This window comes from Phragmites australis, chromosome 15 (assembly GCF_958298935.1).
Source record: "Phragmites australis chromosome 15, lpPhrAust1.1, whole genome shotgun sequence".
Taxonomy (NCBI): domain Eukaryota; kingdom Viridiplantae; phylum Streptophyta; class Magnoliopsida; order Poales; family Poaceae; genus Phragmites; species Phragmites australis.
The window spans coordinates 3,520,149-3,544,972 of record NC_084935.1 but is presented as its reverse complement, the minus strand read 5'-3'; the positions used below and the strand labels follow the sequence as shown (position 1 = coordinate 3,544,972).

The 24,824-nt window shown below is 44.8% G+C and overlaps 2 protein-coding genes and 1 pseudogene across 4 annotated transcripts; all 3 read right to left on the bottom strand.

The window, feature by feature from the left end:
• Nucleotides 1–72: 72 nt before the first annotated feature.
• LOC133892640 (ATP-dependent RNA helicase DEAH11, chloroplastic-like) lies at nucleotides 73–7,825 on the bottom strand. 2 transcript variants are annotated; one of them, XM_062333532.1, is made up of 4 exons: nucleotides 6,860–7,825; nucleotides 3,308–6,440; nucleotides 1,228–1,404; nucleotides 73–1,134 (listed from the first exon to the last, which is right to left on the bottom strand). In XM_062333532.1, exons 1-4 carry the CDS (start codon nucleotides 7,697–7,699, stop codon nucleotides 188–190), a joined length of 5,097 nt encoding a protein of 1,698 aa, XP_062189516.1. In that variant the 5' UTR covers nucleotides 7,700–7,825; the 3' UTR covers nucleotides 73–187. The 2 variants fall into 2 exon arrangements, with proteins under 2 accessions (XP_062189516.1, XP_062189515.1); XM_062333531.1 differs by having other exon boundaries at nucleotides 73–1,404; nucleotides 6,860–7,824.
• Nucleotides 7,826–15,391: 7,566 nt separating this feature from the next.
• On the bottom strand, nucleotides 15,392–19,828 carry LOC133893549 (alcohol dehydrogenase-like 2). Of its 2 annotated transcripts, XM_062334598.1 has the most exons (10): nucleotides 19,652–19,827; nucleotides 19,436–19,572; nucleotides 18,863–18,909; nucleotides 18,450–18,778; nucleotides 18,285–18,367; nucleotides 16,981–17,056; nucleotides 16,790–16,854; nucleotides 16,590–16,685; nucleotides 16,270–16,431; nucleotides 15,392–15,770 (listed from the first exon to the last, which is right to left on the bottom strand). In XM_062334598.1, the coding sequence occupies exons 1-10, from the start codon at nucleotides 19,692–19,694 to the stop codon at nucleotides 15,636–15,638; spliced, it is 1,173 nt and encodes a 390-aa protein (XP_062190582.1). In that variant the 5' UTR covers nucleotides 19,695–19,827; the 3' UTR covers nucleotides 15,392–15,635. The 2 variants fall into 2 exon arrangements, with proteins under 2 accessions (XP_062190582.1, XP_062190583.1); XM_062334599.1 differs by lacking the exon at nucleotides 16,590–16,685 and having other exon boundaries at nucleotides 19,652–19,828.
• On the bottom strand, nucleotides 17,494–17,587 carry LOC133894196 (U6 spliceosomal RNA; annotated as a pseudogene).
• Nucleotides 19,829–24,824: the final 4,996 nt, after the last annotated feature.

Genomic DNA, 24,824 nt, shown 5'->3' with positions numbered 1-24,824 from the left:
CTTTTTAAAAAAAAAAAAAGGATAAAGCATCTACCATATTATAAACACAGAAAGAGATGGGAACCCATGGAATCAGACAATTTTGACTAGGTTAATAGTTGGAAGGAAATCAGCTTCCCATATTATACACAAATCTGATTATTTGTGCTGATATGTACAAATTTACATCTAGATTCTACATAATTTTCTAATAAGATAGGTGCACAGACCTGAGATGGCTATAACACTCATCGCTGCTCTTGAAGTTCTCCAAGCATGCCCAGCAAATGTGACTGCCACACCTACACTCAACATGGTTGCAACCTTCAGCTTTCTCAATTGTATATCCACAGGAAGGGCAGTTCTTCACATTCTCCCTCCCTTTGCGCCATTCACGCAGAGTTGCATCTGGGTCTTCCTTGTACTCTTTGTATGCCTCACAAGATATGAAAGGATGATATTCGAGATGGCACTTAGTGCAGATCTCCACAGAGCAAGCCCCACAGACAAAAGGTTTGCCTTCTGCATCTGCATCAGACACTTGGTAAATGGATGTGCAATCAGGTGTGGGGCAGAAACGGTATAATCCTGCGCTAGATGCAACAAATGCATTCAAGGAAGCTCTGAACAGCTCGTCCAGCTTGTCAGGATTAGGAAGGAGAGACCTCAGATCAACGAGGAGGAGGAGCTTTCTGCACCCATTTTTGAGGCAACAAAGAGGGAAGCCATCTTGTGATTTTATGGCAGATTCACACTGATCCACCAAACAAGCCAAACAAAATATGTGACCACAGGATTCAAGCTTAAAGGGATCTTCTAGTTCGCACAGGCAAATAGGACATGCATTTTCTGATGACAGTCGAACCAGAGCATTGTGGTCACTAGAGGTTATCAGCCCGGAGATCATCTCTTCCACCCTTTGCTTGTCTTCCTTGCTTCCTCGAACATAAAGTGTATGGCTTCGTGTATTCAACTGAAGCTCTACTGCAGGGACCTCTTTCTTAAATCCTTCTAAATCAGCTCCAAAAATTTTTATTACTTCCTTCATCAAGTTTGGTGGGAGGTTCCGGCCACGAAGACGAACTTCAAGAGGCTTCTTCTCATGGAGCTGTAGAAGTGCATGGACCAATTTTTCCTCTGCTGCAGCCACCTGATCTGTATGTCCAAAGACTTTAATATTCAGACTTTGCCTGTCATACAGAATGTAAGTACCAGTCTCCTGTTCAACTGATTTCAAATGTGCCATACCATCACGGGATAAGAGCAGCTGAACTGCGCTTAACGTCAGATCAGGATGGTTTATGGTTTTGCCTTTCATCAAAAGCTCAAGAGGCCTTCTCAAATCTGCTATTGTTTTCGTGGCATTTGCGGTGAGTTTAACCCGGAAATTGCCATTCTCATTCTTTTCTAAATTGTAAGACACACCTGCATGCAGAAATAGCAAATGATTAAGACTTATAATTCACCAGCAGATTCAAATACTTTGCAGTCTCAAACAAACAAACAATACAGTGGTGGACCGACTAGGAGCTACATAAGACTGGCAGCACCACATTTAGGGTTTACCGCAGGGAGCACGTCTACAATGGTTAGTGGTCGCAATTGATCTTTTGTGGTTTGTTTTCTGCAATAGATCACTTGGTTTCAAAATTTAATACTAGATCTGCTAGCAAAGCCCACAGTGGTTCTGAAAAATTCACTTATGAATACACACCTCTGAATTTACATATCGAGAATACAGACAAAGAGTATTTGTATCATGTATGTATGCTCTTGAAGAATATTACCTCCACTCAGAATTACTTGCCATTTTAGCTCTTGAAGAAAAAGTTAACTGTAACATATCACTTATGACATGTTTACTGCTTGATTAAAAGGGCAATCTTGCTACAGGACACTCTTAGAAAGTGCTCTTTCTGTAGGACACTGTTAAAAAATTTCTTTGCTGTAGGACACTAGAAACGAGTGCCCTGCAGCAAAGAAAAAATTTAACAGTGTCCTACAGCAATTTTTCACGAATTAACAGTGTCCCACAGCAATTTTTGCCTAATTTAAATGGTCATACCTCCTGGGCGTTGGTCAATTGGAAACAACTGAGAACCTTGCAGGGAGGTTATTTTTAGGCTTGGAGCTATCAATAGTGTAATCGACTAATAGTATTATCACATAACATAAGGGTTTCTTTTTTTCTCCTATGTATATGTTTGCCCTACTGGCCTCAATACGCACATTCCTCAGTACAGAAAAAGCTCGGAACCTGTATCATGGTATCATAGTTCAGTGTTCAAAACCATAACGCTGGGCATTGTATTTTACTAATATTACACGCTCTTCTGGCAGAAAAATTGGACTGTCTTTGCTGGTTTGAAGGCATTTCAATGATTTTACCCTTTCATTAAGCTTTAGAAAGAAATTATATTATAAGTTTATGAGTAAAATACACCAACAGTCCTTAAACTTTTCTCACAATGTCATCTAGGTCCCTAAACTCTTAAAATGCATATGTGGGTCCCTGAACTTGTTAAATGTGCCACACGAGGTCCAAATCACTCTAATCAGCATAAACTCGCGGTCTATAATCAACTGAGGGCATGCCATGTACGCATGTTTATGCTAATTATTGTAATTTGGACCTCGAGTGACATACTTAACAAGTTTAGAGACCCAGATGTGCATTTTATGAGTTTAGGGACCTAGATGACATTGAGGGACAAGTTTAAGGACCGTTGGTGCATTTTACTAAGTTTATTATTGTCAGACAGAAATAGTTCAAATAAAGATAGCTATCTAAATACTCATGTTCTGTGAGTTCTATTTACATTGAAGCCAAAATTTATCACAGGTTTCTTTCTGCACCAACTGAAGACATGAGGAACAATATAATTAGAAACAACCTAACATAATCATCTCTTGAACCACTTCATAGGACAAATTTCAAATTCTTCCACAAAACACAAAAGGGCAGCAAAGCTGAGCAGACAACAATAAGAAGTTGCTTCTTATGGAGAAATGTAGGGAGACAGGATTTTGAAACAGAAAGAGAAGGGGTTAGATGAAATGCGAGAAAGGATGACTAAGAGTTTGTGAGTAGCTCATATAAGACTGAAGAACGTGAAGAGTGAAGACAGACAAACAAGAACAGAACGCAGTGAGGGAAGAGCAGAGTATGATTCAACCAACATAACAGTAAGAAGCATCAGAAGCAGACCTTTTAACAAACAACAATAAAGCATCGATGAGGGAAAAGGAGAGTATGATGCAACCAACAGGGTAGTATGAAAAATTAGAAGCATCCAATTTTCTTACGAGATGAGGAATACATCCATACCTTTTTGGCTTCGAAAGCTCTCAAGCAGAGAAGCAACTGCCTGGCTGATAACATTGTAAATGCGTACTGGACATGAAAGAGTACTATGAAATACATTCTGGCATTGTATTATCTGCCAAGGAAGACAAAAAGGAAGAATGCTTCCTTGAAGATGGTCTAGTGCTCTTGCAGCCTCTCGATGAAGACTTCCATCAAAAGTTATGGTTGCTCTCATCATTGAATCTTTCTCTTCAGGAGGAAACACTTCCACACGGAAATTTTGGCCAGGAAAATTCTTATTTGGCATGAACAGAGAGATTTCTCTCATCAGTGCTTCTTCACATTTGGAAACAGAGGGGCCAGCTGTGGGCGTTCCTCTAAGCAAGCGAACGTCAAGGATTCTCCTAGTTGTTGCACCACAAAAAGCATCATACAATTCTGGTTCTGTTATATGCAATGGGACCCTTGTGACAAAGACACAGTTCTCATACTTCTTACTAACCTCACAATTGACATACCTTCCACCAACTCCTAGGGCAAAGCAGTCCTTCACAACAAATTCAGCTTCCCCTCTAGCACATGTTACAAGTGCAATTCCCCTGCTTGGCCTACGTGGCCAAGAAACTTTGGCTCTAACTGCAGGAAACGGTAATCCTCGATTGTCGTAAGGGCATATGGGAACCACTTTAAGTGAGGAACCATGAAACTCCATCCCGTTCAATTTGGAAACAGCATCTTCAGCCTTTTCTGGTTTGAGGAATGTAAACTTTGCCCACTTCACTTCATCTGAGACTGCCTGAATATTCCCAAGAAGATAGTGAAAACTAGCTATACCAGAGACAAGAGTATCCACCAAACAAATAAGCTCCTTTTCATATAATTGACGAGCATTTTGATGCATAACCTCCACTGTTAGATTTCTCTTCTCAAGTTCCAAGTGCTTAATTTCAGCACCTGAGCCAAATAGTGCAAGAGCAGCACTGCCCGGTCTTCTCTCGAGGCATTCATTCCTCAGCATCTTAGCTTCAAGTTCCAAAGCATCATTAACAATGGAAAAGACCTTTTCCATATCATGTTCTTTAGCAAATAGCAGAACTTCATTGCTTGTGAAGTCTATTTCAACAGTTATACGGTCATCTCTGCAGTCTTCCTTCAGAAGTGAGATAATTTTCTGCAGATTTTGGGCAGATTTGCCGTTAAATTTTCTCAGCGACTTACTGCCAAACCCAGTAATCACTTTCATCTGTAATTTACTCTTCTTCAGTTGCTTAATAGAATGCATGGGGTGAACTGTACCTAAGTCATCATGATCAACAGCAGTAACACATACCAAATATTGATTAGGGACTGACAAGATTTCTGCAAATACCACCCATTCAGGCTTGTTGTCATAAATGAGCAATGAGCATGACGGGTGAAGTTGCACTGGCTGATCTGCTGAAATAATGTGATACCCAGATCTTTCATGTCCAGAAAACATAGCAAGATTACCTCTAAGAGATGATATAATAATCCTCTTCAGCAAAGTATCATGCACAGTAGGCTCCTCAGGGTTCCAACACCAATAACTTGGAACAATAATGTTCAGCTCATGCTTTAGACAATTTTCGAGTTCAGATATAGTTTCCTGGCACCTCCTCAGGGTCTTGGCATTGATACTATTCTGCCAGCACCACATATTCTTGTTCTCATGCTCATCCTCCCACTTCTTATAAACAGCGAGTAAAGTGAAAAGGTCACCATCAGGATGACAGAATGGGACTTTCAGACGGTCAGCTCTATATTTCTCCTCGTTAGTGCCAACTCTACAAAATATGCTACTAGAATTTGCCATAAGAGCAGCTAGGACTACACCCTCTTTTTTCAAACCAATACTGAAGCAATCAAGCATGATTTTCCCAAGCCTCGGCTCAATTCCCAATTTGACCATGTGGCGCCCAGTATCAGTTAGCTCAAACCCATTATATTTATATTTTATGGCACCTAATTGCTCAAGATTATTCACAGCGATATCAATGGCTTCTGGATCTGGGGCATCGACAAACTCAAAATTTTGTACATCCCTAACACCCAAAGCAAGTATTCTTAGAACAGCGGTGCCAAGATGAACTTTCCGGATTTCAGGTTCTTGATGCACTTCCATCATACCGAAGTCAGATTCAGAGTAAAGCCTGTAACACTTCCCTGCTCTTGTTCGACCAGCTCGGCCAGCTCGTTGATTGGCAGAACTTTGGGAAATCCAATTGACTTTCAGTACATTGAGACCACTAGTAGGCACAAATCTGCACTCCTTGGCCAAGCCAGAATCAACAACATACTTTACTTCTTTTATGGTCAATGATGTTTCAGCTATATTCGTGCAGAAGATGATCTTTCTCTTTCCAGGATAGCTTTTGAAGACAAGACTCTGTTCTACATGGGAAAGCTTTCCATGCATAGGAAGTACCACAGCATTTGGATCGCTGAAGGTTTCACAGGCCATTTCTACTTCCAGTTGAGATGTCAAAAAAGCAAGGATAGCGCCAGCTTCTTCATTCTTGTGAATGACGCTTACCATTCTTACAACATCAGAAACATAGGAAGCAGTAGCATAAGCAACGCGAGAAATACTTGGCGCAGTATTCAAGGGAACATCTGCTGATATATCTGGAACATATTCAATTTCAACAGGAAAACTTCGCCCTTTAACATGAAATGTTTGACAGCCATAAAAGTATTCAGCAAGTTTGTCGGCATCAGCAGTGGCCGACATTATAATAAGTCGCAAATCCAGCCTATCAAGCAGCTTCTTCTTGATCATAGCTAACAGAAGATCAGTATTCAAGCTTCTTTCATGAGCTTCATCAACAATAATATACGAAATGCCATCCAGGCCCATATCACTCATGCAGTGATGCAAAAGACAACTGTCTGTGGTGAATATAATCTTAGAACCAAAATCTTGAGAATTTGAAAATGTTGAATATGACAGCACGGAATTGTCCCCGTAACAGCCATTACTTTCTTCGTCTACTCTATGTGCTAAAGATATAGCAGCAATTTTTCGAGGTTGAGTACAGACGATAGAACCATCAGCAGAAAGACCTGAGTCAGCAAGAAACTGAACCAACTGTGTGCTTTTCCCGGAACCAGTTTCCCCTATTAAGATCATGACCTATGGAAAATAGAGCTTGTAAAATTTAGAGCAAGATTTGTTTCCTTCTTGCCGACATGTCATGGTGTAAATTCAATGAATAAAAGTAAATAAGGCTAATTGTTGGTAAAATAAATTGCTCACACACGAACATTGGACAGACTACATAATCAGAAGTTTGATGCATCATCAGCAAAAGCGCACTTAATAAGCTTTCTTCTGATAATCATCGAAAAGCACGAGCAAAAAATATTCTGCCAATACGCATCAAAATCCAAACTGATGATATGATTTCAGTTTATTTAGGATGCTGGACAACCCATTCAAAGTTTCAAACAAAGTCAATGGTCGCAAAAGCACAAACCATCAATTTATTTGCATGGCATTGCAATCCCCTTAGAATTAAAAGTGCATGGTGAATTCCAACAATCCGTCCTTACCTGGTTGGCAAAAATGTGATTGAGAATCCTCCTGCGGTATGCGTAGATCGGTAGCCCCTCCTTGAGCCTCCTGCACTCACGCAGCATAATCATGTGCACCCTCGCGAAGTCCACCTCCCCGCCACCCACAATCCCGAACAAGTCCACCCCCTCCTCCTCATCCTCCGACCCGCGCAACATGGCACGCCGTATCGACATCATCGCCGCCTCATACTCGGCAATTCTGGCGTCCACCAACTCCTTCTCAGCCTCGAGCGTTTTCTTCTGGAGATGGAGCTGTTCGAAGTCGCGGTAGCGGTTCCGCGAGCCCAGACTGTGCTTCACATCACGGATGGACACCGCGAGCTCAGCTGAGCGGGTTGCCGAGAGGGACACGAGGTTGGAATCGAGGAGGCGGGAGGCGTGGGCGGCGAAGAGCGAGGCGATGAGCGGGGAAGCGTGGGAGGCGAGGGCGGGCTCGGGGAGGCGCGGGGTGAGGAGGTGGAGCCCCTCGAGACGAAGCGCCCAGAGCTCGCGCGCGGCGGCCGCGGCGGAGTGGAGGGAGCGGAAGACGAGGCGCGCGGCGGCGCGGCCGGAGGAGCGGACGGAGAGGCTGGCGAGGGGCGGGGACGGGAGGCCAGCGACGAGGGCCTCCACCTCAGTGGCGGTCGGCGCGGAGAAGTCGGGGCCCGCGCGGAGGAGGATCACGGCGAACTGCGGCGGGGGCTGCTGCGCGGGGCGGTGTCGTTGGGGCTGGGGCTGGGGCTGGGGTTGGTAGTGGTGGTGGTCGCGGTGGTAGGGAGGAGGCGGCGGGGCCCAATCCGGCGGGCGGAAAGGGCGGCAGTCCTGAGATCGGCGCATGGCTGCGCCGGCAGCGGCAAGGGTAGCGGGGGTTCCGAGGGTTTGGGGTGGTTTTGGAAGTGGGGACGGGCAACGGAGAGGTGGGACTGTGGGAGACGAAGCAGATTTATTTCTTTTTGGCTTTTTTGCGTTTTATTTCTTTTCGTACCTTTTTCCGCTGGACTGCGTCCGATCACGATCACTATGGCTTGCGCGCGCTCCTCTGCACGTGGACGAAAATATTTTGGTCGGTAATGTTTTGGTTTGGTATTTAAGTATATATTTGGTTTGTGAAACGATGTTTGGGTGAGCTTGTAGTGTGAAGTGGAAAAAAAATTTGAATATAAAAATAGTACTCGATTAAATAAAACGTGGTGTGAGGGTATTGTGTTTGATTGGATTGGGAAAAGAAATAGGATATGTGCATGCGGGGAGTAGGAGCAGGGTTTTGAAGCGATTTTCTGTTTTTTATTGGGTCCTGTTTGTCTTTTTTTTTCCCTCCCGTCAGAGGATCCAGGCAGAATTCGGTGGAAACGGACTATGAGTTGGGAGGGAAGTTATCGTGGGTCCCACTGATAGGGCTTGTTTATAGCAAGATATTGGATTTTTAATATAAATCACATAATGACATGTCAAGAGAGAGTGACAGCAGCACAAGAAAAAACACCAGCAAGTGTTAGCTAATTAATTAAAAGGTCACAAATATAGATACCTCTACCTATATATTTCTTCTCTGTGAAGTATTTGTGAAACACTACGCTGTGTAGCAATATTATGAAGAACACTAGCACAACACGGCAAGCTATATACCTTTTAGGGTATAGATGTAATCTTAGCTGAAGTGACCACGTTCTAATGATATTCTATTATCATTTAGTGTTTCTAAGAACAACACGACATTATAATATTAGAACTCCTTAAAAAAAAGATCCTTATACATACAACTATGAAAAACATGATTCACAGTCATTTTGGACCATCAGTTCGTTTCCAAACTAACAACCATAAAGAGTAATACATTGTGCGCTCGGTCTCCCTCTCTCCTGATCTATTAAGTATTGCTATACCAACACTAAATAAAAATTATCAGCATGAAAAGCTAGCCATGGGTAAACATTACAGAAGGTTGTGATGAGAACATTGTTAAGCCAAAATAAATAACTAATAAATAGAAAGTATAAATTCTAAGCTGCATCTAAGGTGATGCTTCTCCACAATGTCATTGGAAATGAATTATCATTATGAACCTAAGGAGCACCTTGCAATATAATTTGCCAAGTTAAACATCTATGTTTTGAAACAATTAACTGAAATGCTTTAATGCAGATATGAACAATGGGCTAATAGGATCACTAGATAATGTTGCTCAGTTTCTTATAGGAAAATAGGAAAATGAATAGCTACTTTTGTTGTGAAGTGTGGAGACATATCTTATTCAAATTTGCTTCACTTATGATGCCTTACCTGAGACATGACCCTATGAAGTTGAACCATTTCTTTTGTCCCAGAAAAAACTATCAACTTCATGTCTAAAGATTAAGTACAAAAGGAAACATCCACCCTACTATGAAAACTGAAAACAAACATATAAGGTACAACCTTCAACCTATAATGATATTTAAAATTGGACTAGAAATAAGGAAACAAAATTTTGTTTAGTTCAAAAAATGATATATTTTGTATGTATGTGTAACCATCCATATTGAGAATATCAGGTACTCTCAGGAAACTACCAATATCTGTCATCTTAGCTAAATGATACTTTGCTTCCACTTTTATGTTCTACTTCATTTTCAACAATCAGATATGTCGTCGTAAAAAAAACAATCGAATATACCAACATCTCTTTGGGGGAAAAGCCGTAGAATAAAAAGTTTTAGTATCTGATGGGACCCACTACACAATGATTCCAATTTTCGCCAGCAACAGTGAGACTTCTCATATGGAGAAGAAATAGTTCCACTTCAACTTCGACCATATCATTCTCCAAATATAATGCCGAAATGAAGGATGGACTAATAGGAGCATAGGACCAACATTAAAATTTGACATCGAAGAATGATATGTTATCACTCAGAATCTAGATCACAAAAATATAAAAAATAAAAGGAAAAAAGAAATCATCAGACTTGCAGGCTATCAGCATATTAATGCATCTCTTTCTGCATCAATATGCTTAATTGCATATAACATGTGATCTTTCAGACAACCACGATCTAATATACTTCAAATAAATTAGCATGTACAAATAATGTATGACATGTGAAATATGTAAGGGCTATTGAGTTGAAAGCTGTTAAAATTGGTTCATCGCTAATTGCTCTTCAAGCACAAAAATTGTCATGGATTTTGAAGCTCTAGAAGTTCACCTTTTAAATTTACGAAAGTGGGGAGAAATAGTGGTTTTTTAAGCAAACTCACTGAATCGTTGGACAACACAGACATGTTCCTGGAGCCTAGACACAATTCGATCGAAGGCTCTCTATTATCTCTTTTCTCCAATATCCCCTCATAGCCTTCTTACTCTGCGCTATGCTCTCTCACTTGTTTCTCGCCAAGCACAGTAGCAGCCGCTGCTCTCCTCCTCTCAGTCCCAAACCCAGTGCAGATCTATCTGAAACTGCAGCGAGCTCCTCCACCACTTGCCAAGCCCACTCGCGGTTCCTCCTGCCAAACTGACCTCCCCGAGCTTGTTTCTCACCGTCGGTCGCGAGAGCGGGCGTGGGGCCATGGTGAGAGGAGGGCAGCACCACATCGAAGCGACAAATTTGAGAGACGAGAGGAGAGGCAGAGATGGCGGACTTGTGTGGGGAGATAGAGGTAGCGACTGCCACGTCTACCCACGCGACACCAAGAAGGGTAGCGTAGATCGGGGATGGCGGCCACCACAGGGTGGGAGGCAGTGGAGGCATGACAGGAAGAAGGTGAGGAGTCGGCGGCTGGTTGCAACGGGAAGGAGAAAAGAAAGGCAAGTGAATGGAGCGAGACGAGGCGAGGACGGCAAGATGAGTTCCGAGGTTTTCAAGCTTTCGAGACGCAGTTATTTTAGAATATTCCGCGAATCGCTCCCGAGGGCAGCAGGGCCACACGATCTTGGATCGGACGGAGCGAAACGATTTAGCCGACGTGGACGCCCCGGCTAGCTAGATATCTACGCTACTTTAATATATACTAATGCTCACGTAGGATGAAAGTTTTGTATTTTTGGTACTACTTGCATCTCTATACCCTTGCCTACTTCTACTTAATGGCGAATCTAAGGTTGTTAAGTGCCTTTTTCTATTACTCTTTCATATTAAAAAATTGAAGAATAGGCTCCCAAATGCCCCTAGGACCTGAGCCCCTCCACCCTCACTATGGATCCGCCCATGACTCCTACAAACTTTTTTTAATCATATTTGTAAGTTACACGTGCAGTCTTTGTTTTTTAATTTAATAAAACCATGATATTTGATAGAGCTCTAACTCTAAGATTCATTTAGGATTTAAAATTTATAGGATAAAATAAAGTGATTTAAATATCTATTTTTATTCAAAATAAGAGTAAGATGTCTAAACCAAAAAGTCCCAATATACTCACAGCTTAAGCTCCAAAAAATTTTAAAACTTATTTCATGAATATAACATGTGATCTTTCAGACAACCACCGGAAGATCTAATATATTTCAAATAAATTAGCATGTACAAATAATGTATGACATGTAAAATATGTAAGAGCTATTGAGTTGAAAGCTGTTAAAATGGGTTCTTCGCTAATTGCTCTTCAAGCACAAAAATTGGCATGAATTTTGGAGTTCTAGAAGTTCACCTTTTACATTTATGAAAGTGGGGAGAATGAGTGGTGTTTTGAAGGAAACTTACTTAATCGTTGGACAACATAGACATGTTCATAGAGTCCAGACACAATTCGATCGAAGGCTCTCTGCTATCTCTTTTCTCTCATATCCCCTCCCGGCCTTCTTACTATGCGATGTGCTCTTTCACTTGTTTCTGGCCAAACACAGCAGCAGCCGCTGTTCTTCTCCTCCCAGTCCCAAACCTAGCGCAAATCTATTCGAGACCGCATCGAGCTCCACCACCACTTGCCGAGCCCACTCACGGTTTCTCCTGCCAAATTGACCTCCCCGAGCTTGTTTCTCACCGTCAGTCGCGTGAGCGGGCGTGGGGCCACGGTGAGAGGAGGGCGGCACCACGCTCAAGCAACAAATTCGAGGGACGAATTTAAAATATAACCTGGTTGCTGCTCGGAAAGATAAAAGGAAGTGAAGGAGTAAGTAGAAAAAGATCGGGTGTTTGTTGAATAAGCACAGGTAAACGTTTGGTGGCAATTTTGCAAAAAAAAAAATTATTTAAAAAAAAAATCTAATATTTGTGACCGTTCCGAACTTCATCGAAAGTTATGAATGGACTGACTCTACCTTAAAACAAAGACAAGTAAAAAATACTAAGCTCAGGAATCGAAGCTAGGACAGGAAGGATGAACCAAATGATCCTCCCACACCAAACTAACACTCGGTTTATTGGAAAAAAAAGTCTTGATCCGGATTGTGGTGATTATTCCAGTGTCAGTTTCTAAGTTTGCTTTATGCCCGTCTTACTCATGTACACATCATAAAGATGCGATTCCTGGTCATTGGTTGAAATAAATTCCTTATACAATAGTAACATCATAAAAAAAATCAGGACAAGCGTCTCAAGAACGGCATGCCACATCTTCGCTGTTTCTTTTTTCTCCTACCATTAGCAACATCACCGCCCACTTTCTGCCTGTCCTAAAATCCCACCACACTAACGCGAGCCTCTCTTTTTTTGATAAAGCTAACGCGAGCCTTTTTGCCAATCCAGTGTAAGCACTTTATGGTGCGGCGGAGCGTGAAAAGGTTATAAGCATCAATTAGGTTCGATTTAAGGGTATAAATTGATGAACTTAAGAGTATTCACTGACTCTGTTTAGTTTAATTAATTACACTAGTTTTCCAAAAATATACTTAATTTAAAAAACAATGTTATTGATTAAATTAAAAAAGTTAGTAGGTACCTTAGATTTACTGATTTACACCCAATAATCCGATTCACCAGCAATTCCACTTTAGCCCCTTTAGAAAGACGCCATCACCAACCGGAGCCACCGGAACCATCCTTGGTGGAACACCGACGCATCATGTCATGTCTCGTAGTCGGGCCCGGATCACTCACGTTCACATACGCCCGTGAACTCGCGACTGGCTCGGCGACCGTCCACCGAGACTCGCCGAGGCAGCGACGCTGACGACACGGAGGCCTGACCAGCTACATCCTACATGTGCCGCTGCATGTACCTCCCCGTGTTCTCGTTGAGCGCTCGAGGTAAAACTGAGCGATCGGCGGCCTGACACAGTACCCTTGTTTCGTTCGAGCCGACGACGGATGGCACCACGCGAGCCTTGAATGCAGCGCTCCTTTTTTCTCGATGGCAGGCAAGGCATTTACGGGAGCAGCAGATGCCGGGCCGGCAGCTGGTGGCCGCCGAGACGGGAGAGTGGGCGGCGGGAAACCGGAGATGTGTTACGTGCTGGCAAAGGCGCCGCCGGCCCGACCGTTCCCAACTCCCCATCGCACGACGCGAACGGAGAGGCGTGGCTCGGCCTCTCGTATGTTTCTGGCGCGTACACCGGCAGCCCGTGCGCGTGACGAGCCGAGGCCCCGGCGTCGGATTGGGACCTGGCGGCCGCGGAGCTACGGCTTCTGGTTGAATCGGAGCCGAGCTACTAAATCATGGTAGGATCCCATGACAAAGAGTGAACCAAGAGTTCAAGGGCCCTCCAAAATCAAAGAGCTGCCTGAATTGCGTAGGCTGTTCCACCATTCAAGTATTTGGGCGTATAACGCCCTGACTAATCAAGTCCACGCTGCCAGGAAAGCAGCATGCAATACTTCCTTTAGAGATTATACACTGCAAGAACCAGTAGGATATTTATACCCATGTGATGTTGGCTACGTAGCTAGAATATTGTAATAACCTACTGTTAGCTGTATGCATTTCACAATGTAAAAGTTGGATGCTTTTATCCATTTTTTTAAAAAACAATTCTATTAGATTTCAAACTTTATTATGCAACCAACAAGATCATCTTGAACCGTAGGTTATGAAGGATTCGTAAGCACTTTCTTACAGATGGAGCCGTTAGGAATCTCTCACAATCTCGACACCCCACAGCCAAAAACTACCAAAAAAAACCCTAGATTCAACCTCAATCTCCCCCTCCCTCGCTCATATCCGCATCCGCACCCCTCAACACAATGGATCCACCAACCATCTTCTTCTATCTGGGCGGGATTTTGAGCTTCTTTAGCACGGTCTCAGTCATGAGCCAGCGGCTGCTATGCGTGGACCGCAACTTATTCGGTCAGATTCGGAATGCAGACGGCCAGATCTAGAGGGAACGTCGATAGCTCAAGTTCAGGCGGAGCCGATAGATGCAGCTTCCCCTACGACAATGCTGAGATCCTCTTACTTTTTTGAGTTGGGTTGTGAATAAATGGACGCCCAATAACCCACATCTATTTTTTCCTTAAAAAACAATACCTCCATTTTTTTCCTCACCGGGCTCACAGGGCAGGGCCCTTGAGTCCATATCGAGGCGAGATTGGGGATAGAAATTTTCCTGCGGGACTCCACGGGCCCTCGAATCCTCAACACACTTGTCGGGGCATAGCGCGTCGGCCTTGTGAGGAGGCAACACCGTGTCCTCATAGAGGTGTGCACGCAGCTGGCAGAGATGGTCCTCGGCGGTGTGTAGAGGACCGTAGCCTGCAGTCGTCTCCCCCACGGGGCCAGGGACACGGGCTTATTTTGCCCTGTTTTGTGTTTCGTGGTCAGGGCGGGGCTCCAAGTTCGGGGGTTGGGTGAGGAGTGGGTGTCATCCCGGTTTGTCTTGTCTTGTTGTCATCTCTAGTTTGGTTTCTCGCATCTTACCCATCCTGATCTAGACATATCAACATTTATATGTCATACTCCTGATGTTATTTTTTAATATATATTTTTTTTTAATGATATCAACCTAATATTTCTATCAATCAAACATTCTTCTATTCAATAAATATAGTTTCACTCAGGTTGCTTTCTCTTAGCCTGCTTATACGAAATAGCTTTACGAAACCTCGTGCAGAGAACCAAATACATCCAAAATATATAGCCCCATCCTGGTCCGGCGGATGCAAGTACTTGTATCTGCTAATGCAGTCGAGCCTACTTGACAGTGTTATAAAATCATCTTTATGTGAGTAACCTATCACAATCTCAAATTTTGTATCCGCTCATGTGGTTTTAGATTCGATCAACCAAAACGAAACTTAGCTCGGACTGTTCAGACAGATACCACCAATAAAACACTATTCTTTTAAACAAATATAACTCTACTCAGCCTACTTTCTCTCAACTTAAATATACGATCTATGCGGACAAGGCTAACCAAATACACCTTTATACTCTTGCTCAAAAAAATTGTTCAGGAGCTTAGACTTAATTTTAGATAGGAAATTAAACTTGACGTTTCAGACATAAAATGAGCCTGATTTCCTGTCTAAAACGTCAAGTTTACTTGAGTGGAGGTAATGCTTTCGTCTCTTCTATTTTCTACTGTGGCTTGCTCTCGCACATTTTTTTTTTCTCTTTGAGATCATCAATTGCAACAACAATGTTAACAATCACCGTTTGTACGTGTCTTCAAGAAGTAGGTAATTGTAGTCACGGTACATCAATATTCAATACAAACAATGAAATCAACAATACATGCTTCCATAGCTAATGGCTCCATGGCAGGATAATCAACTCAAGCACGGGCACGCGCACGTGTCACTTCATCTTACGTCCAAATCAACAAGAAGACTAACACCAAGCAGGTGACGGCATGTCCCGCTCATCCTTTTGCCACGGCGCGTACGTAATCTTGCGCGCGCGCGACGGCGGCGGCATGCATCACGCACCGTTCTCCTTGGCGCCGTCCATCCAGACGATGCATCGGAGGCTCCTCCCCTGCGTGAGCAGGTCGAACGCCAGGTTTATCTCGTCGAAGCCCATCTGGTGCGTGATGAACTCGTCCAGCTCCAGCTCCTGCGGAAAAAGCAACACGGGAAAACACCAAGCAAGAAATTTTATTATGCAACCGTTACACAAAACTGATTTATGTAACCAATCAATAAAAATCCCATGTTAGGATAATAAAAAAATTGATAAAATATGATAGTATAGATTTCGATAAAAATATAATAGTATAGAGCATGCTCTCATATGTCATCTTATAAAATTTAAGCTCAAATGATAATTTATATAAGGAGAAATAAAAAAAATCATCTGTGATAGTACCTTGGTATGAATCGCTGAATTTTCTGTTTTTTTCCCTTCATATACGATTTGTTGTTTTAACTCAATTTTTATAAGATGACAGCATCATCATTACTATTATATTTTTACCGGAATTTTTTATGACTCCTAACATATGATTTTGGTTTGTTGGTTACGCAACAAAATTTCTCCCATCAAGCAGCTGCCGTACGTATCGCGTTCCAATTTCCAAACATGCACGAAGCTCACAGATCCTGTGGCTGGTTACCTTGTCCATGTACAGCTGTGCCAGCACGGGGATGTCGTCCTTGGGCTTGATCCCGCCGAGGAGCGAGCCGACGACCGTTCTCCCCTTCTGGATGTCGGACGACGATACGCTGATCGGCGCCGCGCCGCCGTCGGTGCCGAGGATGATCGTCTTCCCCCACCCCTGCATCGTGCCAAATAATTGCCAGTCAGAGGGCACAAAAGAACTGAACCATTCATTGGTTAGTTGGTCACTTGGCATTGCACAGGATTCAGCAGCTAGCTGCCGGATGCCTGTATGTGATACGCATGCAGGTATTCGGCACGAGCCTACGCTCGTACCATCCGAGAGCTCTTGAATGCTTCCGTCATGAGTGAAGCCGAGCCGACGCACTCGAAGCAGTAGTCGGCGCCGCCGCCGGTCATCTCCGTGATGACCTGGGGAGACGGGTAAGCACGACAACCGAATGTACGTCAAGGAGCAGGAATGGCATGATTAGTCGCGCGGAGATGGAGTTGTATGCGTCGGTTCAGATTCAGACCTCGCTGACCGTCTTCTCCTCGGTATCATTTGGATTGACAAAGTCGGTGATCCCCAGTCTCTTACCTGCAAGGAATGAAAACACAGCAGTGCGGCCTGTTACTCAGGCTCAGACGCTTGTGCTAACTGCACTGAAATTGCTCAGCTTCTTCCAAGAACTGAGGATGCAAGAGCAATTATCGAGTGACATACCGATCTCGAACTTGTCCTGATTCAAATCGACCCCGATGATCCTCTTAGCACCACGCATCGTCGACCCTTGCGCTACCTACAGTTAGTTCAGGAGTCGCCGTCACGAAAACAGAATCTCCGGCGATTGAAGTCTGAACCGACCACCAGAATATCAAGTCACTATCGACTTTTTTTAAGTAGAGGTCGTACAATACTCACGCATTCCACATTTACACCATGCATGCACACGTATACGTATCTATACACACTAAGAAGAATTAAAAGAATTGAGACCTCCACTAGACAAGAATAGACACGCGTATATATCCTAATCTAATTCGAACTCGTCCGGACGGCGGGTCCTACTAGAAAAAAGACATAGCGACACGTACTAACTGGACAAACACGTCGCTCCAAGCCCCAACCGAACCAACGTTCGGTTCTCAAGTCACTATCGACTTATCGAGTAGCTAGCAGTCGGTGTGATGACTTTGATCGATCGAAACCAACCATCGAAATCTGGAATTCTGAAAGAAAAAAAAAACCATTTTTGGATTTGTATGTGTCATTCAGAGATATGTTAATCTTCTCTGTATCCTTCCAATTTATCAAATATCTCCGAAGAGACAAATCTGAAAATCTAATGTCTTCAACAAGGCTAGTCCCTCTTTCCTTAATTAGGAAAGTAACTTATCTAAAACTGTAAATCTTCATAAACATAGAATGAGTAGCCCTCTTAGAGATTTTTTTCTCAGCTTGGATTAACTCATCTGTATAGTTTCACTTTCTTCTTTCTTTTGTACAGTTTGTTCCTCCTCTTTCTTAATATTTGTTATATAAAACACGAGTTGATTTTTTATCATTTCTTTTTCTATTATCATTCCATCTGATAAAAACCTCTAAATTTTGAATAATTTATTCATATTTGCCATCTACCATCATTCTTCCCGCCTCGTTACCGGCTACGGATATGGAATATATTTTACTAATAAAAATAAATAAAAAATTAGAAGAAAAATTAACAGATAATCTCCTCCTCCTTTTCGGATGCTGAAATCAAACTACGGCATCACTCCCGACGTAATCGTTTGACGGTGCTTCCATGGTGTATCCCTATCTTTATAACTTGAGTTTGTGTTTGATATTATCGTGTTTAATATTTATGTTTTTTAACAATAAACGCGTACTTAGCTAGTATATTTAACCCAACTGTATTCCTTCAAAATGGAACATACTACAATATATTTACTTCCGGACAGTTAAGAGATTAAACAGCACATACGATAAATTCATAAATCGGTAGTATCAGATTTGCTGGTTGTTACCGCTAATCCCACGGTGCCCAGTCCAAAGACCGCAACAGTTGAGCCGCCCTCCACTGCCGCAACCTTCCAAGCTGCGCCGACCCCTGCATGCAGCATCAGCATCTGTTGCTTGCAACAATCCATTTGACGATCGATGCCCATCCTCTAGCTCGACACGTTTGGTACCGGTGGAGACGCCGCAGCTGAGCAGGCACGCCTTCTCCGGCGGGATGAAGGGGCCGACCTTGACGACGTGCGCGACGTCTACGACCGTGTACTCGGCGAAGCTGGAGACGTATATGAAGTTGTGGACGGGCTCGCCGGTGGCGGCGAGCGAGAAGCGCGTGGTGCCGTCCCGCGGCATTCCGGCGCCGGCGCGGGGCGTCAGCTTGGAGCAGATGTTGCTGCGCGCGGAGAGGCAGTCGGCGCACTCCCCGCACTGCGCCAGGAACACCGGCACCACCGTGTCCCCCATGGCCACCTCCTGCACATGATCCCCCACGCTCTCCACCACACTAGAAACATGGCATGATTAACAGCTCCATCAGTCACCATTAATCCATTAGTTATGCCTATAAAGCAGAGATGGTTTCTTTTACCCGACTGCTTCATGCCCCAGAATGGACGGATACATGGCCGGAAAATCCTGCGAGAAGGAAGAAACAGAGGACACGTTACTTGAAAAACTGCGAGATATATAAAGTGTGTGTACCTTGTTTTTTTGCGTCTGAAATCTGAACACATCAAGTGCTCAGCAAAGTGAACTCAATCATGCTCATTCTACGTAGAGATAGTCAGGAACCAGTGGTGGAATTACAATAAAAATAATTGGGTGTCTCAGACTGATCTGTTAGAATCCAGTGTCTCATGTGCACTATGAATCACTTGAAAACGAAAATTGAACGGTATCATATGCAGCATATGGACACAAGTGGATCGGCCCTGCCAGGAACAGATTCTTATGCTCGTGCTTTCGTAAAGTAAAAACGATCGAACTATTATTTGGTTTTGTTTATTAAAGATTGCGTTTGGTAGTAGATGATACTGAATCAACGAATTCTTTTCATTCAGCTTTTTTATGAGATGGGTCAGAGCTAGCTGCTAGCACGCGAATGGCGATGAAGCGAGAACGGAAGGAACCGACGGCCGGCGGTGAGCGTGTACACGCGTACCTTCATGCGCCAGAAGGTGATGTCGGTGTGGCAGAGCGAGGTGCAGAGGATCCTGATGCGGACCTCGTGCGCCCGCGGCGGCGCCACCTCCACCTCCTCCATCTCCAGCGGCTGCCCAGGCGCCTTGCTCACGGCCGCTGCGGGATCGACGACGACCACATGGCGTTCAGGCCAAGAAAGGAGACGCTGAAGCCGAAAGCGGCCATTTGTACGCACCTTTGCATCTGATGGGCCTCGGCCTCGCGGTGTTCTGCTCCATCGCACAGCAAGTCCCTCGCTGTCCCTGTCCCGCCCTCGCTCGGTCGCTCGAGTGTGATCTGATGGGCGCAGCTTGGTCGATTATATAATGGGGATCGCGATGCTGCTGTGCTGAGGTTGGTTGCCTACGAACTTCCACTACCAAATAGCAGGCTCGTTACGTGATTAGAAAACGAAGGCAAGTGATCCACGCTACTTTATGAAAGTCCTGGATGAAGCGTAATTAAAAACCTCTAATAAAATATGAGTTAGTTCTTACGTTATCTATTTTTACTCTTTTTTCATTTAATAAAAAAACTCTAAAATTTGAATAATTTATTTATTTTTATTATCCACATTCGTTCCTAGCTTTACTACTTTGGTACCAACTATTGATATATGATCTTCTTTACTAATAAAAATAATTATAAAAAATTATGAGAGAAATTAACGAATAATTTCATTTATTTTTTAATCTCATCTAAAATTAAACTGTAGCCTTGGAGCCGTGCCTGTCAATTACCATCCGTCCATCCTTTCGTCCCATTTTTGCAGCCTTGGGAAAGGGCCCATAGCTTCCTTGAGAAACAGAAGGAAAGCCTCTTAGTAGTAGTCAGTTGGGCCCGTTAAATTGGGTCTTTCTCTAGCTTGAAGGCCTTTCAGGCATCATGGACCAGTTTTCCCGACGTTATCGTAGGCCTTCCCTGAAGCCTTAGGATGGGCCTTTATTTTCAGCATTCACTTCGGGAGTATAGAAGCTCAGAACCGGATGAACGGCCCACCAATTCCAACACTACCATTTTTTTAGAAACACAGTGCATTTTTCATTTGACTGGAAAAAATCGAAACCTTTTTCGTTAAACCTTTGATCTCTGCTAACGATCCTAATTAGGCCAGTTCGGAAAGCAGGTATTTCACGTTCACAGCGGTAGATACTTTATGGTAAATTCTAGCATTAGAAAGAGCAGGAGCGGACACAGGATAAAAATGAGGGGACATGTGTATGACCTCTCGCCGCTCCTATCGGCACCGAACACATATTTTCTGGTTTTACAGCGCAGTCGAGTGGGACCAGCTCGATATTGTCGTCTCCTACCTCTGGTAGTCTCACATCGTTGCATGAGTTGAGTCAAAGAAAGATTTAAACTGTCATGAAGGTAGTGAGCACGAACTCGAACCGATAGCGGTCGAGGTGTAGTCCGAATCGACCATGACCAGAGAGAAGTGTGACTGCACGACGGCAACAAGCCATGTGTGCCGCGATGGCGCGATTTAGGATGCCAACGTTGGGGACCGAAGCGCAGACAACAAATCTACAATGATTGAGTTGTTGGACAGCGGGTGGAAGAGATGAGTGAAGACATCTGTATTATATGACTGGAAACCCAACTCAATACAATATGTTAGTAAAAAATTGACTGAGGCCAAGACCCCACTGCTCATGCCATCCGTCCGTGAGAAAGAGGGCCCCGCGCAGACATGTAAAGCAACGTGACAGGCACAGTGTACGGGAATTTGTTCATCGTCGCTTCTGCTCGACCTGACGAGAGGAGATCACGCCGCTAGCTAGGTGTGCACAGACATCTGCATCTCGTCCTCAGATGACCAAACGCAACCAATATACTGGGTTCTCAGGTTCTGGACGACCTTATCCTCATCGAAAACGAGAAAAGGGAGGCGATAAACTGATAAGCGACGGGCTGGATGACAACACGCTGCCTCTAACGGTGGCGGTCCGCTTCGCCTCGCCCGTGCCCTCCGCCGCCGAACCGCCTCCCCTGCGCTGCTCCGCTTCCGCGGCCACCGTCGAGCCCACGCTCGGATCTCCGTCAGAGCCAGTGCCGGGAGCCGTTTTATACGTGGTATCCATTTCAAGGCTGAATCAGATTTAATAAATCGGATTTCAGACGAGGCTTGTTTTAGCCAAACCGACGGGGCAGATCCGTTGCCACCGTTACGTGGGTTGGCCGGCGTGCGCATGCTAACCGACTAGGCTCTTTCGCTCTTAGGCCCGTCGGCGCATTTCAGGGCCCACGGAGGCACCCGTCACCCGTGGGGGCAAACACAGTCCCAGCTCCGAACCCAATGCTCCCGCGGGCTATTTTTCCACTTGAACCTATCCTCATCGGGCCTAAAACCCGCGGAGACTCGATCTAACGGGAGTAACTACCATACTTAGCTGCCTCCTCCCCAGGTCACCCATCGTCGATGGCGACCGCCTTCCTCTCGTCCATCTCGTTTCCCACGTGGTCATGCATCTGCAATTCTACAAACACCTTTTGAGTTATTGAGTTTATTTGATTCATGACTATGTTTATCATACTTAAGTTTAGTCACACTGTAGATTCTTAGACAACTTTTTATTAGCTAGCATAACTATGACACGTCACATTTTTTTAGTCCACTGACCCATATATTATACACTCAATTTTTTTATTAATTTTTTCACGTGTATAACTAAGAATTTATTAACTATGATAATTCAGAACTCAGATTAAAAGCAGCAGAACTCGCAGCGTGCCATGCGTGCGTCACGAGCTAACGACCGCCCGTCCAAGCGCTCTCGAGCGGAAAGCGACTCGCCACCGACCGACCCTGGGCGGCGTCCCCATCGACAAGCGCACGACCGACCGCTGGCTCGGCGCGGCCGGCGCAGGGAACCTTCGCGGCTCGCGCGCACGGCACAGGGGAAAAGACGTCAATCTCACACGTGCCCGCGCGCGTCAAGGCCTGTAGGCATCGAGGCAGCTTGGTGTCTGATCGGACTCGCATGGCTCCCTTTTTATCCAACGAGAACGAGAGTGACCAATATGCTAGGCGCGGGTCTCCCCCGATGCGAGATACTCTCCAAAATGTATAGTCAAAGTTTGAAACACTTGATTGCACACAATACAAAATAATATTTATTTTAGACTAGAGGGAATAACTGTTGTAAGTGCTTTATCTGGTACCATGTCGGCAAGGAAAAGCCAAAACCGTGTTTAGGTATGTGCCCAGTTACAAGCGCAGCGAGGTCATAAGGCTAATTAATACTTCTTCTTCACCCCTATCTTCCTCCTTTTCTCCTTCTTTTATAAAAAAATAGAGAGGCTCCCTTGAAGATCCGCAGTTGTATGCGCCGGTGGCGGTTGTTCGGAACCGGGACATTCCTTTCTGCGATCTGCAGTCAGCAGCGGGCGTACCTATCGTTCGTTTCGTTTTCAGAGCAGCTGGCGCGCGTCCATGTGCTGCCTGGATCCAGCCGGCTCGATGTAGTTGTTGTATTCACCGGGCAGTGCTTTTAGTTGTGGAGAAAACTGTGCATGTCGGCATCCATGAAACTTCAGAGCCAGCGAAAAGTATCCGTCTCGTCTCTTTCGGTCGACTTGCCGCTTACGTTTACTATAGCCGCGTTGACGCACGCAGCGCTTCGAGGTCATGGAACTGTAGCATCGACTATGGAAGTCGTCGCTGTCCTTCCCGCGGTCTTTAACCGGCAAGCTGCAGGTAACCCTGATCGGTGGTCGCTCGTCAGTGCACTACGAGACGTCAGAGTGGTCGGCAGATGAAAACACGATGTCGGCTACATGGCGCAAAAAAACTGTTTCGTCCGTGAGAAATTCTACCTTGAAGCTGACCTCTGATCTTCCGAAAAGGGGTCTCCCCCGCACGCACGATCGATCGGCGACCCGTTCAACACGATCGAAAAAGATCACTGCTCGCTTCGCTTTCAGAGGGCACCATCACGCTACACGTCCAAGAAGAAGAGAAAAACAATGTGCGTCTCACGGAAAATAAGTCAGGAAGGGCACAAATGCTGCTGGCCTGCCCTTGCGAACGCAGCACACCACGTGAACATGATCGGCAAACGTGCGAGGCCGAACCGCCGAAGGCAACCTGCTCGGTTTCTTTCGCGCTTGTGCCTGCACGGTGACGGACGGCGCGGGACCGGGTGGATCCGGCTTGAGCACGGAGACCTGCCTGCCATCGGCGGACGCTGATAGACATTGGACAGGGAAGCAAACACGGTCGATGGCCACACGACGAACGACGACGTATCGCTCTTTTGCCTGACGCTGCCTGTCCGCCGTCGCTGGGCCGCTGACGCCTACCGATGCAGCGAATGCACGTGAAGAAACAAAACTCTCGAAGAGACCAAGACAGGACGTCGATTTCCGGATAACAAAATTCGCAGTAGCCAGTGGCCCGTCGTCGTGTGCTTGCTGTTTTCTGCTCGATCGATGAAACAAAAACACGACGGTATGGCACCCATGAAGAGCACGGGTCCTCTATTCGGCCGTCTCTTCCGCGTCAGCCGCAGTCCGTTTCGAGAGCAAACACTGAACAGTGAGCACTAAGCCACAGCATCCAATCCACGAGCTGCGTTCGAGAACAGCAAGTGGGAGTAGCAACGCGAAGCCGATGCCGAGCACTCGCCAGCCGCCACGCATCACCCCGGTGACCGGCGTGCTCTGCTCTGGAGCCTCCACGGCGCCCGGTGAAAGCCAGCAAGGTGCCCATGCCTGCAGCGGCAGGTAGCCAACCCTACCACCATCCCACGTGGAGGACCACCTGTGCAGTGCGGATCTGTGATGGGGCCCCGCTATCCCTCCTCGGGAGTACAACCCAACCCGGCCACTTGATGCGCGCCGCTAATACGGTGCATGTGCTCCAACATGGTGGACTGTGTCGACCGACTAGGGCATCACGAGCTGCGCCGTCTCGACGACCAAGGAGGTTGCCAGAGCTCGTAGAATCGGTGTGTTTGGTTTTCGCATGGGGTACCGTGTCTTGCACGCATGGATGTACGCAAGACCGATGGAAACACTTAATCATATCTATTATATTATTTTTTAGTACTAAAAAGATCATCAGGTTAAGATCGCGAGGTTACTGGTTAATTAGAAAAAAATTGAACCAATTATTATTATGAACCTATAACGATCTTAAATTAAAAAGAAAGTCCACATCAAATACGATTAATAAATAGTTAAATTTAAATTTAAAAATTATGAAAAATTAGCAGTTCGATTTCATCCAGTTTATGAAGAAAAAAATTAAATTAAATTAAATTAATAATAATAGAAATTAGGATTATAATAGAAAAAAGATCCATATCAAATATAATCTTAGAAAAAAACTCAAATTACTAAAAAATTAAATACCTAAATAA

Excerpts from the sequence above, each read along its gene's own strand:
- LOC133893549 (XM_062334598.1), bottom strand. The coding sequence starts at position 19,694 with ATGGAGCAGAACACCGCGAGGCCGAGGCCCATCAGATGCAAAG. Across the intron at positions 19,573-19,651 it reads GAGGCCCATCAGATGCAAAG|CGGCCGTGAGCAAGGCGCCT; the intron begins GTGCGTACAAAT and ends TCGATCCCGCAG. Across the intron at positions 16,432-16,589 it reads CATTCAAGAGCTCTCGGATG|GGGTGGGGGAAGACGATCAT; the intron begins GTACGAGCGTAG and ends GGCACGATGCAG.
- LOC133892640 (XM_062333531.1), bottom strand. The coding sequence starts at position 7,699 with ATGCGCCGATCTCAGGACTGCCGCCCTTTCCGCCCGCCGGATTGGGCC. Across the intron at positions 6,441-6,859 it reads ATCACATTTTTGCCAACCAG|GTCATGATCTTAATAGGGGA; the intron begins GTAAGGACGGAT and ends TATTTTCCATAG. Across the intron at positions 1,405-3,307 it reads GAGCTTTCGAAGCCAAAAAG|GTGTGTCTTACAATTTAGAA; the intron begins GTATGGATGTAT and ends TTCTGCATGCAG.